The sequence below is a fragment of the Mytilus californianus genome, unplaced genomic scaffold, assembly GCF_021869535.1.
Source record: "Mytilus californianus isolate M0D057914Y unplaced genomic scaffold, xbMytCali1.0.p SCAF_11, whole genome shotgun sequence".
Lineage (NCBI taxonomy): Eukaryota > Metazoa > Mollusca > Bivalvia > Mytilida > Mytilidae > Mytilus > Mytilus californianus.
The window spans coordinates 32,904,195-32,916,933 of NW_026262593.1; the positions used below are offsets into that span (position 1 = coordinate 32,904,195).

The window sequence follows — 12,739 nt, forward strand, 5'->3', positions numbered from 1 at the left end:
AATTTGCCCATTGTTTTCTGTTATTGAATGCTAATTTCAGTCAATTTTTGCTTGATAAAAGTTATATATATATAAAAGGTGAGAGAAAATACAAAGGGGGAATCAAAAATCATTAAAATCAAATAAAGACATACAACACCGTGATCCACAAAGGAAAAAATACAGAAAGAAAACAGTGCACAAAACACTACTAAAGATAAATGAGCAACGCAAACCCTACCAAAAACAAGGGATAAAACTGAGATCCTCCAGAAGGAGTACCAGCTCCTGCTCAACCAGTGGCACCTGTCCTGATATTTATTGTTAGTAAACATTTGATGTTATGTCTGGTTTGTTGATGTTGTAGACTCATCAGTTTGGACTTAATTTACTCTGAGTAGGGTTCTATATGGTTTATTATAGGCAATCTCAAATAAATACCCTGTAATATATAAACATGCAATAAGACACAATTCACACATACTAAGAACAATAACTCTAATTATCTCCATATCAATAAACTCAAATACAAATTATCCAAGTAGTTAACTACAGTTGAAATATACCATAATTAATAAAATACATTTTACTACAAATCATAAGTCTCTGTGCCAAAGTTTATATCTGATATCCTTGTGTCAACAATCATTATTTAAAGTAATCAATTCTAATGCACTATTTTATTTGGAGATAATCGTAAACTAAACAATAACACATTACAATCACAGACAAGACACAAATCAATTAAAACACATAAGTACAAATAGACAACACGTAAATAAATAAACATGTAAACACAGCTTACCGTGTATATAATACAGGCCGGGCTGAGCAGTGTTCCTCTATAAAGTTACTGTACGTCTATATGCTTCACATACTGGAATCTGAATATAAAGAAATATTGACTTCATAAGTCTTAATGCCAAAAATAATATATAAATCTAGTTTAACTCGATGTTCTGTGCTGGAATCTTAACAACAGCCAAATATGAAAAATAATATAACAACTGTAATATTCTATCCGTCTTGCAAATACCAACTTAAAATAAAAATATGAACTCTTTCATACTTGTGGGAATGCATGCAGGACTTTCATATAAATAAGAAGATGTGGTATGAGTGCCAATGAGATAACTCTCCATCCAAGTCACAATGTATAAAAAGTAAAAGAAGTAAATAATTATAGGTCAAAGTGGAGCCTTGGCTCACACTGAACAGCAAGCTTTAAGGGCCCCAAAATGACTAGTGTAAAACAATTCAAACAGGAATACACGTTTTCATAACACTTTCATATCTTTCATACCAAGATAAAAATATAGAAAATGCATGCACCAAAGACTTATGTGAGAATATTACTGACCTGAATATAAAGAATGGTTTCCAGAAGAATAATAAATATATATATATATATATATATATATATATGTCTGCCTATGTGTAGTGACAACTGTAAATTATACCTTGTCCATCGGATTTCTTATGATTAAGAAATGCCAGGCTTTAGAATATTTATAAAGTGCCTAGAAAATCAACCTAACAATGTTAGAGTAGATTTGATTCTTTACTTCCTCCCCAAGCGGGGCTGGAACCTGTACTTTTCACTTCATACTACTACGGCAACACCGCCTAGCATTGCGCAGACGCCTTATCCCCTCCTCTAACTATAGCTGATAAAAATCAGCTTTCGTTTCGGGAGGTGTTACCTTCTCGTAGGAATTAAACAAGGACATCTAGACGCAATACACAAAGTATTTTAAGTGTACAGAAATGATCATCTACTCATCTCTTTAGTATAATTACAGGATGCTGTTCTATTTTTAGAAGCATACAATCACTGTAAATTTATATATATGTATGTCTGCCTATGTGTAGTGACAACTGTAAATTATACCTTGTCCATCGGATTTCTTATGATTAAGAAATGCCAGGCTTTAGAATATTTATAAAGTGCCTAGAAAATCAACCTAACAATGTTAGAGTAGATTTGATTCTTTACTTCCTCCCCAAGCGGGGCTGGAACCTGTACTTTTCACTTCATACTTCTACGGCAACACCGCCTAGCATTGCGCAGACGCCTTATCCCCTCCTCTAACTATAGCTGATAAAAATCAGCTTTCGTTTCGGGAGGTGTTACCCGTAGGCTACACATAGGCAGACATACATATATATAAATTTACAGTGATTGTATGCTTCTAAAAATAGAACAGCATCCTGTAATTATACTAAAGAGATGAGTAGATGATCATTTCTGTACACTTAAAATACTTTGTGTATTGCGTCTAGATGTCCTTGTTTAATTCCTACGAGAAGGTAACACCTCCCGAAACGAAAGCTGATTTTTATCAGCTATAGTTAGAGGAGGGGATAAGGCGACTGCGCAATGCTAGGCGGTGTTGCCGTAGAAGTATGAAGTGAAAAGTACAGGTTCCAGCCCCGCTTGGGGAGGAAGTAAAGAATCAAATCTACTCTAACATTGTTAGGTTGATTTTCTAGGCACTTTATAAATATTCTAAAGCCTGGCATTTCTTAATCATAAGAAATCCGATGGACAAGGTATAATTTACAGTTGTCACTACACATAGGCAGACATACATATATATAAATTTACAGTGATTGTATGCTTCTAAAAATAGAACAGCATCCTGTAATTATACTAAAGAGATGAGTAGATGATCATTTCTGTACACTTAAAATACTTTGTGTATTGCGTCTAGATGTCCTTGTTTAATTCCTACGAGAAGGTAACACCTCCCGAAACGAAAGCTGATTTTTATCAGCTATAGTTAGAGGAGGGGATAAGGCGTCTGCGCAATGCTAGGCGGTGTTGCCGTAGAAGTATGAAGTGAAAAGTACAGGTTCCAGCCCCGCTTGGGGAGGAAGTAAAGAATCAAATCTACTCTAACATTGTTAGGTTGATTTTCTAGGCACTTTATATATATATATATATATATATATCACAATAAAGTGTCAGTGTTCTATAGCTATGTCTCTGCGAAGAATTGAAAAGAGTGCCTCAATATCAAAGGAGTTCACAGAGTAACCAATCGGAATAAAGAAATAGAAAACACAGAATATAATTACCAAAGTGAAAATCAAAGTACCTTAATACTGTATACTATGTCAGAGTCAGTCAATAAGTCAATACATGAACAAATATATACAAATACTATTTATTAAAATAAATGATCAATTCAAGCTGTACTACAATGTTACAATTGAGAAAACAATAACAGAGTTAAGATTATGACAAGCGGAATATAAAACTGACTTATGATTGTTCTGGATTTCCAACTCATGAATTATTCTAAAAACTATACATGTATCAATTTTCTATAGTCAGATTCAGTTCAAGGTGTTCTAAATGCATACAAAATTTCATAAAAATATGAAAAAACGTAGAATTTAAGAACTGTAAATTCATAAATTATTGCTTGCATTTATTATTGCAATTTTTTGAAGAATGGATGGAGAGTTGTCTCATTGGCACTCATACCACATCTTCTTATATCTAAATAATGCAAGAATAATTATTGTGATTTAAAGAAAATCTGCATACAGATATTTGTATCAGATATCAGCATTTGAGTTCTTATTATTGCGATACTCAGCAAGTTGCATTATTCACATTATTAAAAACCTTGCAATAATTTCTGAATGAACAGTATGCTTTGCCTTATAACATGTTAACCAAAATTAGGCATATTATTGAAATGATGCACCAACAGTCAAAATGTTTTAACAACAGCTTGTACGAATGAAGTTATGTTGTTTGTTTTTGTTATATCATCATTTTTTTTAACAAAAAACCCCCAATAAATCACATGTTGAAAAAGAAGGTTATATTTAAAAAATGTTGCAAAATGCTAATACATTGTATAACATTGAACTTCAGAAATACAGTACAGTACAATATTAACCTCTACAGCTTGTTGTTCAATTAAATATTTTTACAAGACATGAACTTTCAGAATCTTTGATACCCACAATGCAATAGAAGGATACAAATACATAAAAGTTCCCATAATTGAAACAGCTATTCAAAGTTTTGTAAATGAAATATTTCAGGTGCAAGTCTACAGAAGTTGTTCTTTTTAATGGGAATTCAACCAAAAGAAGAACTTGTAGATCCACAATTGATAAAGTTACAACTCCAGAGTTACTCTATCAAAACATGACAACACAAGGTCTAACCAAGGATGGGCAAAATGGTATTTTTGAAAGATACATTTTTTTTTGTTCACAAACTGTATTAAGAACAAGTGCAGAAATTAAATACTGCTAAAATATTTGTATATGTATATATAGTTTTATTGCCATCAAACAGATAACAAAGGGATGCATGAAATGGTTTCTATGGAGAACAATTTTTAGATCTGTCAAGTAGCCACTCTATTGTTCCTCATGGTTATGGTTCATTAACTTTGAAACTTTTACATGGTTTACAAGTTAATGTTTGTGTTTAGGTTTGTTTAAAGGGAACGACTCATGAAAAGTCAATGGTATTAGGTATGCAGTTGTATTAGCATTGGCACATCTCATTTCCATGGAGATTGTTTAGCCCTGTACCTTCAGTCATGGTTCATTGACTTTGAATATTTGCATAATTTACATGTTAAAGTATTGCTATTTTAATTTCAACATTTGCATTATCAAATTAACAAATAGGCAAGACATATCTCTGTGTTAACAGTTTATCATTTATACTTAAGTTATAATAGTATGCAATTGACATTGCAGTAGCAGCAGTAGGGGATAAAAAGTTTAAATGAATTTTTCCTTTTCAGAAAAATGCTGTACTTTTTTGCCATATATGTATTGTCATTTATTTTTTGTTTATCAGTGAGTTCAGTACCTCAGCCAACAGGATACAATGAAACCACTACAACAAAGCAACAGTAAGTTAACAAAGTTTAATTATAAATGGATTTTTATGACAACAATAAACAACAACATTTGATTTGCAGATCTGTATTAGTTTGTGACAAATGAAAGAAAAAATATTTGGAACTATTAATTATATTTGATTATAATTTGAAAATAGATATACATTGTGTAACATCATATCTAATTTTAGAGAGTTAAATCATATCTAATTTTAGAGAACTATGTTTGCTTTATTAGTTAAACCATATTTCTGATCAAAGGGAAATACCTCAAACTTATTCCATGAACCAGTAATGATAGATTAAGTACAAAATGTATATGGATTCTGTTCAATTAATTTTAGTCATTAGTTGTCAAAATTTATAACTATTTTCTTTAAGTCATGTGTGTTATGAAGGTAGATGTCACAGTTGTTATGTGGTATTTGATTTCTGTTGTGTGTGTTAATGTTTAATATTTACATGATCCTGTTTGGGGTTCAGATTTGCAAATATCATTTTCATTATTAATTAGATAATAATCTATTTTAAATATTCAATCACAATCCAAATTCAGAGCTGTTTTAAGCTTAAATGTTGTGTCCATACTTGCTCAATTGTTCAGGGTTCGACCTCTGCAGGAAAATCTGGTTTGCTGTCACTCGACAGCCTCTTGTTACCAATTTTTTGAGTTTTTGCCTTATATCTTAAAAAATATAATAGATTGATAGAAACTTAAATAAGCAAAAATTATCAACATAACAAGATCTAAAATTAAGACTATATGGAGGAAATCGTCCAACGACTCCTTATAGTAATTATTGCTCTTTAATGACGATTTTTACCATTTTTTTTGTGTTTTGCCTAATATATGATAAAAATGATAGTAGATAAATAGATACTTTAAATCACAAAAATGATCAGCAATGCAAGATCTACTAACAAGTCAAATTTTGTGGATATAGTTAGTAGACGGTCACTCTTTATAGGAGTGATTGCCCTTATATGAGAATTTTGATTACCCTCTTTTGTGTTCTGAGCAAAAACTAAAGAAGATAGAGGGAAACTAAACAGATTAAATGATCAGCAATACAAAATCAACAAAACAGAGATTTTTGTCATGTAATCTATTCTCGTCTACAATGTTGGAGAGTGTCCTTTGTTGAATATGCACATAGACCAAGGTGAGCGACACTGTCTCTTTAGAGCCTCTAGTTTTGTTTTTGCCCTTGATTTTGAAAATTACAATAGATTAAGAGAAACTTTAGATAGCGACATATATTAGTACTTCAGATAAGTATAACATAACTGAACTTATAGATTGACTCTTTAACTGAGTTATTGGCCTGATATTTTTTACTCTTTATATTTTTTTATGCCCCGCCGTAGCGGAGGGGGCATTAAGTGTTACCCTTGTTCGTCCCGTCTTTCCATCTGTCAATTGGTTTCCTTATCTAACTTTAGTTTGCCTCAACTAAATGTTAAAAAACTTATACACAATGCTTATTACCACAAAACACAGATCAAATTCGAAATTGATAGGTGGCATCACTTTTACCATTCATGAGTTATGCCACTTTATACACATAAAAATTGTTGAATTTTTCGTATCTGTTCTCTAACTTTAGTTTGCCTCATCCAAATGTTATAAAACTTATACACAATGCTTATTACCACAAAACACAGATCAAGTTCGAAATTGGGTGGCGTTACCTTTACCGTTCTAGAGTTATGCCCTTTATAAACATAGAAATTGCTGAATTTTTCGTATCTGTTCTCTAACTTTATTTTGCCTCAACCAAATGTTATGAAACTTATACACAATACGTATAACCACAAAACACAGGTTAAGTTTGAAATTGGGTGACGTTACTTTTACAGTTCTTGAGTCATGCCTCTTTATAAATGGTAAAAATTGCTAAATCTGTTATTTCTGTTCTCTAAGTTTAGTTTGCCTCAACCAAATGATATGAAACTTATACACAATGCTTATAATCACAAAACGGTCTTAACAACCTGCATCTGTATGTGGAAGTTGACTCATGCATATTTACAAGCGGGGGCATCTGTGGCCCAATGACACATTCTCCATTTATTGTCTATAATCTTGAAAAACTATAATAGAAAGACGGAAACTGAATTTGGGGATTGTCTTCTTACAAGAGTTACTGACCCTAAATGATATTTTTGACCGATTTTAATGTTAGCATTTTTGGCAATTATCTTGAGAGCTTTAATAATTAGATTGTCACAGAAAGCTACAAAAACTATTGCATTATTTAAAAATACCAGGTGAAGGATTCAGGTTCCTAGACGCCTTACGTTTAAGAGTTAAGCACCCATAAACAATAGATTTGTGACAACCAGAAGAGGAGCAGAAACATTGCCAAATCTTTTTGAAAATATTTTGATAACTTTAAGGCAAATATGTTTTGTAGGTTCTCTTCAATATCAATTCTTAACCCTATCCTTCTTTGAATAGTATCGGTAAATAAATTTTGCTTCTGTTAGACTTTCCTGCAGTTTACTTAAATATATTTAGACATTCCTCAAAATATTTTGCATGGCTGTCAGGCGTGTAATCAATGCATGCTCATATCCTCTAGTTTATATACATTCTTATAATCTCCATATTTTTATATTGTAAAAATTTTAAAATCTTCTGGCCTTTTTTTGAACCAAATTAACCCTTTCCCTTATTAAGGCATTTTTTTGTCCCCCATGCAATGCGTTGCAGGGGACAAAGAAATACCTGGCGTCCGTCCTTCCATCTGGTCTTGTTAGTGCTCTCACGTGTACAATTCTTGCCAGATTTTTATGAAACTTATATCAGCAATGTCTTGGACGAGTTCAAAAATCAGTGCCGATCAATTTTTTTAAAAGAGTCTTGGATACATTAATTAAAATAGAAAATTGCATCATTAGCACTCTCATTTGTTCAGTTCTTACCAGATTTTTATGAAACTTATATCATAGCTTCATATCAGCAATGTCTTGGACGAGTTTGTGTCGATTAATAATTTTTTGGGTTCGTATAATGCTATGATGTTGTCTTCGTCGTCGTCCGAAGACTCATTTGGTTTCCAGACAATAACTTAAGTTTAAGTGAATATATCTCTATAAAATTTTACAAGAAGGTTCAATACCACAAAAGAAAGGTTGGGATTGATTTTGGGGTTTATGGTAACAACAGTTTAGAAATTAGGGGCTAAAAAAGGGCCAAAAACAAGCTTTTTTGTATTTTCCGAACAATAACTTGTGTTTAAGTGTATGGATCTCTCTAAAATTGTACTACAAGGTTCCATGCTACAAAAGGATGGCTGGTATTGAGTTTTGGGGTAATTGCTCCAGGGGGGAGGTTCAAAAGTTTGGGGGGGGGGGTGAATTTTTTTTCCATTTTTTTAAGGGGTTCATATTTTTTTTTTCAAAATTTTTCACATTTCAGTATTGCGCAAAAGATTTTTAAGATCTTTGACCACATTTATTTTGTGTCAGAAACCTATATTATGTCAAAAATTTGATCGCAATCCAAATTCAGACATTATCAAGCTTGAATATCGTGTCCAAATTTGCCCCAACTGTTCATGGTTCGACCTCTGCGGTCATATCAGGCTACACTCAGCGAAGCATTTTTTTCTAAAAGAGTTATGCCTCTTGGAAACATTAATTATATGGAAAATTGCATTGTTAGCGCTCTCATTTTTGTCAAGCCTGTGACTTTTGTCGCAAAAGCGAGACATAGCGATCCTACATTCCGTCAGCGTCATCGTCATCGGCGGCGTCCACAAATATTCACTCTGTGGTTAAAGTTTTTCAAATTTTAATAACTTTCTTAAACTATCCTGCATTTCAACCAAACTTGGACAGAAGCTTGTTTATGATCATACGATAGTATCCAGAAGTAAATTTTGTAAAAAAAAAATCCTGTTTATCCGTATTTTACTTATAAATGGACTTTAATAGTTTTTCTGCCAGTTAACATTACATTCACTCTGTGGTTAAAGTTTTTCAAATTTTAATAACTTTCTTAAACTATCCTAGATTTGTACCAAACTTGGACAGAAGCTTGTTTATAATCATAAGATAGTATCCAGAAGAAAATTTTGTAAAAAAAAAATCCTGTTTATCCATATTTTACTCATATATGGACTTAGTTTTTCTGCCTGTTAACATAACATTCACTCTGTGGTTAAAGTTTTTCAAATTTTAATAACTTTCTTAAACTATCCTGGATTTGTACCACACTTGAACAGAAGCTTGTTTGTGATCATAAGATAGTATTCAAAAGTAAATTTTGTTAAAAAAAATCCTGTTTATTCGTATTTTACTTATAAATGGACTTAGTTTTTCTGCCAGTTAACATTACATTCACTCTGTGGTTAAAGTTTTTCAAATTTTAATAACTTTCTTAAACTATCCTGGATTTGTACCAAACTTGGACAGAAGCTTGTTTATGATCAAAAGCTAGTATCTAGAAGGAAATATGTAAAAATTTATTTCCTGTTTTTCCATATACTACTTATAAATGGACTCCAGTTTTATTCCAGTTAACATTACGTACAGTCTGCAGTTAAAGTTTTTAAAACATTTATTAGATTCATAACCATTCTTGGATTTTTACCAAACTTGAACAGAACTTCTAACAATCAAAAGATAGAATCTGGAGGAAAATTTTTAATAATTTTTTCCCCATTTGTGTTGAGCCTGCGACCAACAGCAAAAGTAGGTGAGACAATGGGTTCCGTGGAACCCTTACGAATTTTTATACGACCGCAAAAAAATTTTGCGGTCGTATATTGGTATGACGTTGGCGTCGTTGTCGTCCGAAGACACATTGGTTTTCGCACTCTAACTTTAGTTTAAGTAAATGGATCTCTATGAAATTTTACCATAAGGTTCAATACCACAAAAGGAAGGTGGGGATTGATTTTGAGGGTTATGGTACCAACAGTTAAGGAATTAGGGGCCAAAAATAAGCATTTTTGTAACTTCCATACATAACTTGTGTGTTAGTGTATGGATCTCTCTGACATTGTACCACAAGGTTCCATATCACAAAGGGAATGCTGGGATTGATTTTGGGGGTAATTGCCTCCAAATTTTAGGAATTAGGGGCAAAAAAGGGGCAAAAAACAAGCATTTTTCTAGTTTCATGACAATAACTTGTGTGTAAGTGTATGGATCTTTATGAAATTGTACTGCAAGGTTCCATATCACAAAGGGAAATCTAGGTTTGAGTTTGGGGGTAATTGCCCTAAACGTTTAGGGATTTGGGGCCAAAAAGGGACCAAAAAACAAGCATTTTTCTAGTTTTCAGACAATAATTTGTGTTCAAGTGTATGGATCTCTCTGAAATTGTACTGCAAGGTACCATACCACAAAGGGAAGGCTGGAATTGAGTTTGTTGGTGATGAATCATAAGGGGGTTCAAAATATTTGGGGGGGGATTTTTTTTTCCCTTTTTTTTCTTTAAAATTTTCCATTTTAAATTGGTTATTTCTGATTTATATATAAAAGCAAATAATAATGATATGGTTTGAATAGGTAAATTAAAAAATTTTAAGTTCTTAGACCACATTCATTCTGTGTCAAATATTTAATTACAATCCAAATTCAGTGCTGTATCAAGCTTGAATGTTGTGTCCATACTTGCCCCAACTGTTCAGGGTTCGACCTCTGCGGTCGTATCAAGCTGCGCCCCAGCGGAGCATTTTATTACAATTCTTGCCTGATTTTTATGAAATTCATATTTTAGGTTTCTATCATCAATTTCTTTGACTAGTTTGAAAATCAGTGCTGATCAATTATTTTTAAAAGAGTTATGCCCCTTGGAAATATTGATTATATTGAAAATTGCATATTTAGCGCTCTCATATGTTCTATTCTTGCCAGAATTTTATGAAACTTATATCATAGGTTTATATCAGCAATGTTGTTGACAATTTCGAAAATAAATCTGATCAAATATTTTTAACGAGTTATGCCCCTTTGAAATATTAATTATAATGGAAATCACATTGCATTTGCTCTGAAGCCTTCATTTCTCTAAGATATTAATAAAAAGTCTTATAGAACAAAAAAAAGTGCTTTTTTTAGTTACTGCCCTTGTACTTTGGATAGATAAAATATGTGCAACCCGGAGGACATTGGAACATCATTTGCATGTTGGACAATAACTCAAAAACGCTTTCACCATTTTCCTTAAACTTTGGTGAGTTGTTTCTATCTATTGACGTAAGCTATCTTTCGATTTTTGTAAATTTTAGAGTATAAGTTTCTAAGTTATGGGATTTTATTTAACAGTAATGTTCAGCTTTCACTTCATACCAGCATTGATTTTTGTTATTGTTTGCTTTTTAGAAAAGAAGATAGTCCTTTACTGACTAAACAACACATTATTATTTTGTCAGTAGTACTACCATTGGTTGTAATGATATTGGTATTAGTTGTAATTTGTTGGTACTGCAGAAGGACAAAGACTAAAAGTAAGTATGAATAAGTCAGCAATGATTTTATTACTCATTATTCATTGCAAACTTTGAAAAAAGATCCCTTTTTGTACCACCCTAAAATGTTTGCTCATTTTTTAGTCCAAGGTTTTTTGTGCATATTTTTTCAGTGGAAGATATGACATTTAATGTCTTGCATATTTTTTAGTGCAAGGTATTTTCATGCATATTTTTCAGTGGAAGATATGACATTTAATGTCTTGCATATTTTTTAGTGCAAGGTATTTTCATGCATATTTTTCAGTGGAAGGTATTTCTTGCATAATTTTCAGTGGAATGTATTTTCATGAACATTCACCATACTGAACACTAAATTAAAAAAATGGATCAACTGAGAGCAAAGTAGGGATCTGTTTCAACTATTTCTGGAAATAAGGACATGTTAGGTAAAGTCACCAGGTAAAGTCAGATGTTTTGATTTGCAACAGACACATACACTCCTTCCCTGAAGAGGGTCTTGAATTTAAATAAAAAATATACTGAGAGGATGACTGAGAGCTAATAATGCCCCATACAGCAAAGGTCCTGCTGCTTAATGAGAAATGTCTGGGAAACTTGCGTCTTGAAAGTGATACATTTGTATTGAACAACCTTTGGATGTGGACATTTGTAACTTGGTTTACAAACTAGAGGCTCTCAAGAGCCTGTGTCGCTCACCTGATTCTACTTTGGTTTTGGAAATCATGTAAAAATAGATTAAAATCATAACAGATACCCTAATAATGAGTGAGGCCAAATTTGGTTTAATATTGGTCCTGTAATTTAATAAAAAAATCCTGGTGGCCATCTTGAACAGTAAATCGGCAACAAAGTAGCAACACTTAATCAGCACCTCATAAGAAACATTTATGCCATGTTTTGGTTTCATTCCATTCAGTGCACCTCTAGAAGAAGCATTTGTATGTATTTCCCATAGGTTCTTATGTTAAAGGAAGTCCCCCCCATTGGCGGCCATCATGGATGAAGGATCAGCTTCAAAGTAACAAAACTTAATCAGCACCTCATAAGGAACATTCATGCCATGTTTGGTTTCAATCCATTCAGTATGTGGTTCTCTAAAAGAAGACATTTGTATGTATTGTCCATAGGATCCTTTGTTAAACATTGTCCCCATCTGGCAGCCATCATGGATGAAGGATCAGCTTCAAAGTAACAACACTTGGTCAGCACCTCAAAAGGAACATGCATGCCATGTTTGGTTTCATTCCATTCAATGGTTCTCTAAAAGAAAACATTTGTACGCATTTCTCATAGGGTCCTATGTTAAACTACGTCCTCCGCTGGCGGCCATCTTAGATTATGGATCAGCTTTATAGTAACAACACTTGGTCAGCACCTCATAAGGAACATTCATGCCATGTTTGGTTTCATTGCATTCAGTGGTTTTCT

At 32.6% G+C, this 12,739-nt stretch overlaps 1 protein-coding gene across 1 annotated transcript in view; it reads left to right on the forward strand.

The window, feature by feature from the left end:
• The window catches only part of LOC127719918 (uncharacterized), a 49,649-nt gene that overhangs the window by 18,138 nt on the left and 18,772 nt on the right, over positions 1 to 12,739 (forward strand). The window contains exons 7-9 of the mRNA XM_052226288.1: positions 4,045 to 4,187; positions 4,820 to 4,874; positions 11,202 to 11,326. Of these exons, the coding sequence (XP_052082248.1) occupies positions 4,045 to 4,187; positions 4,820 to 4,874; positions 11,202 to 11,326 (323 nt within the window). The remainder of the gene's footprint in view (positions 1 to 4,044; positions 4,188 to 4,819; positions 4,875 to 11,201; positions 11,327 to 12,739) is intronic.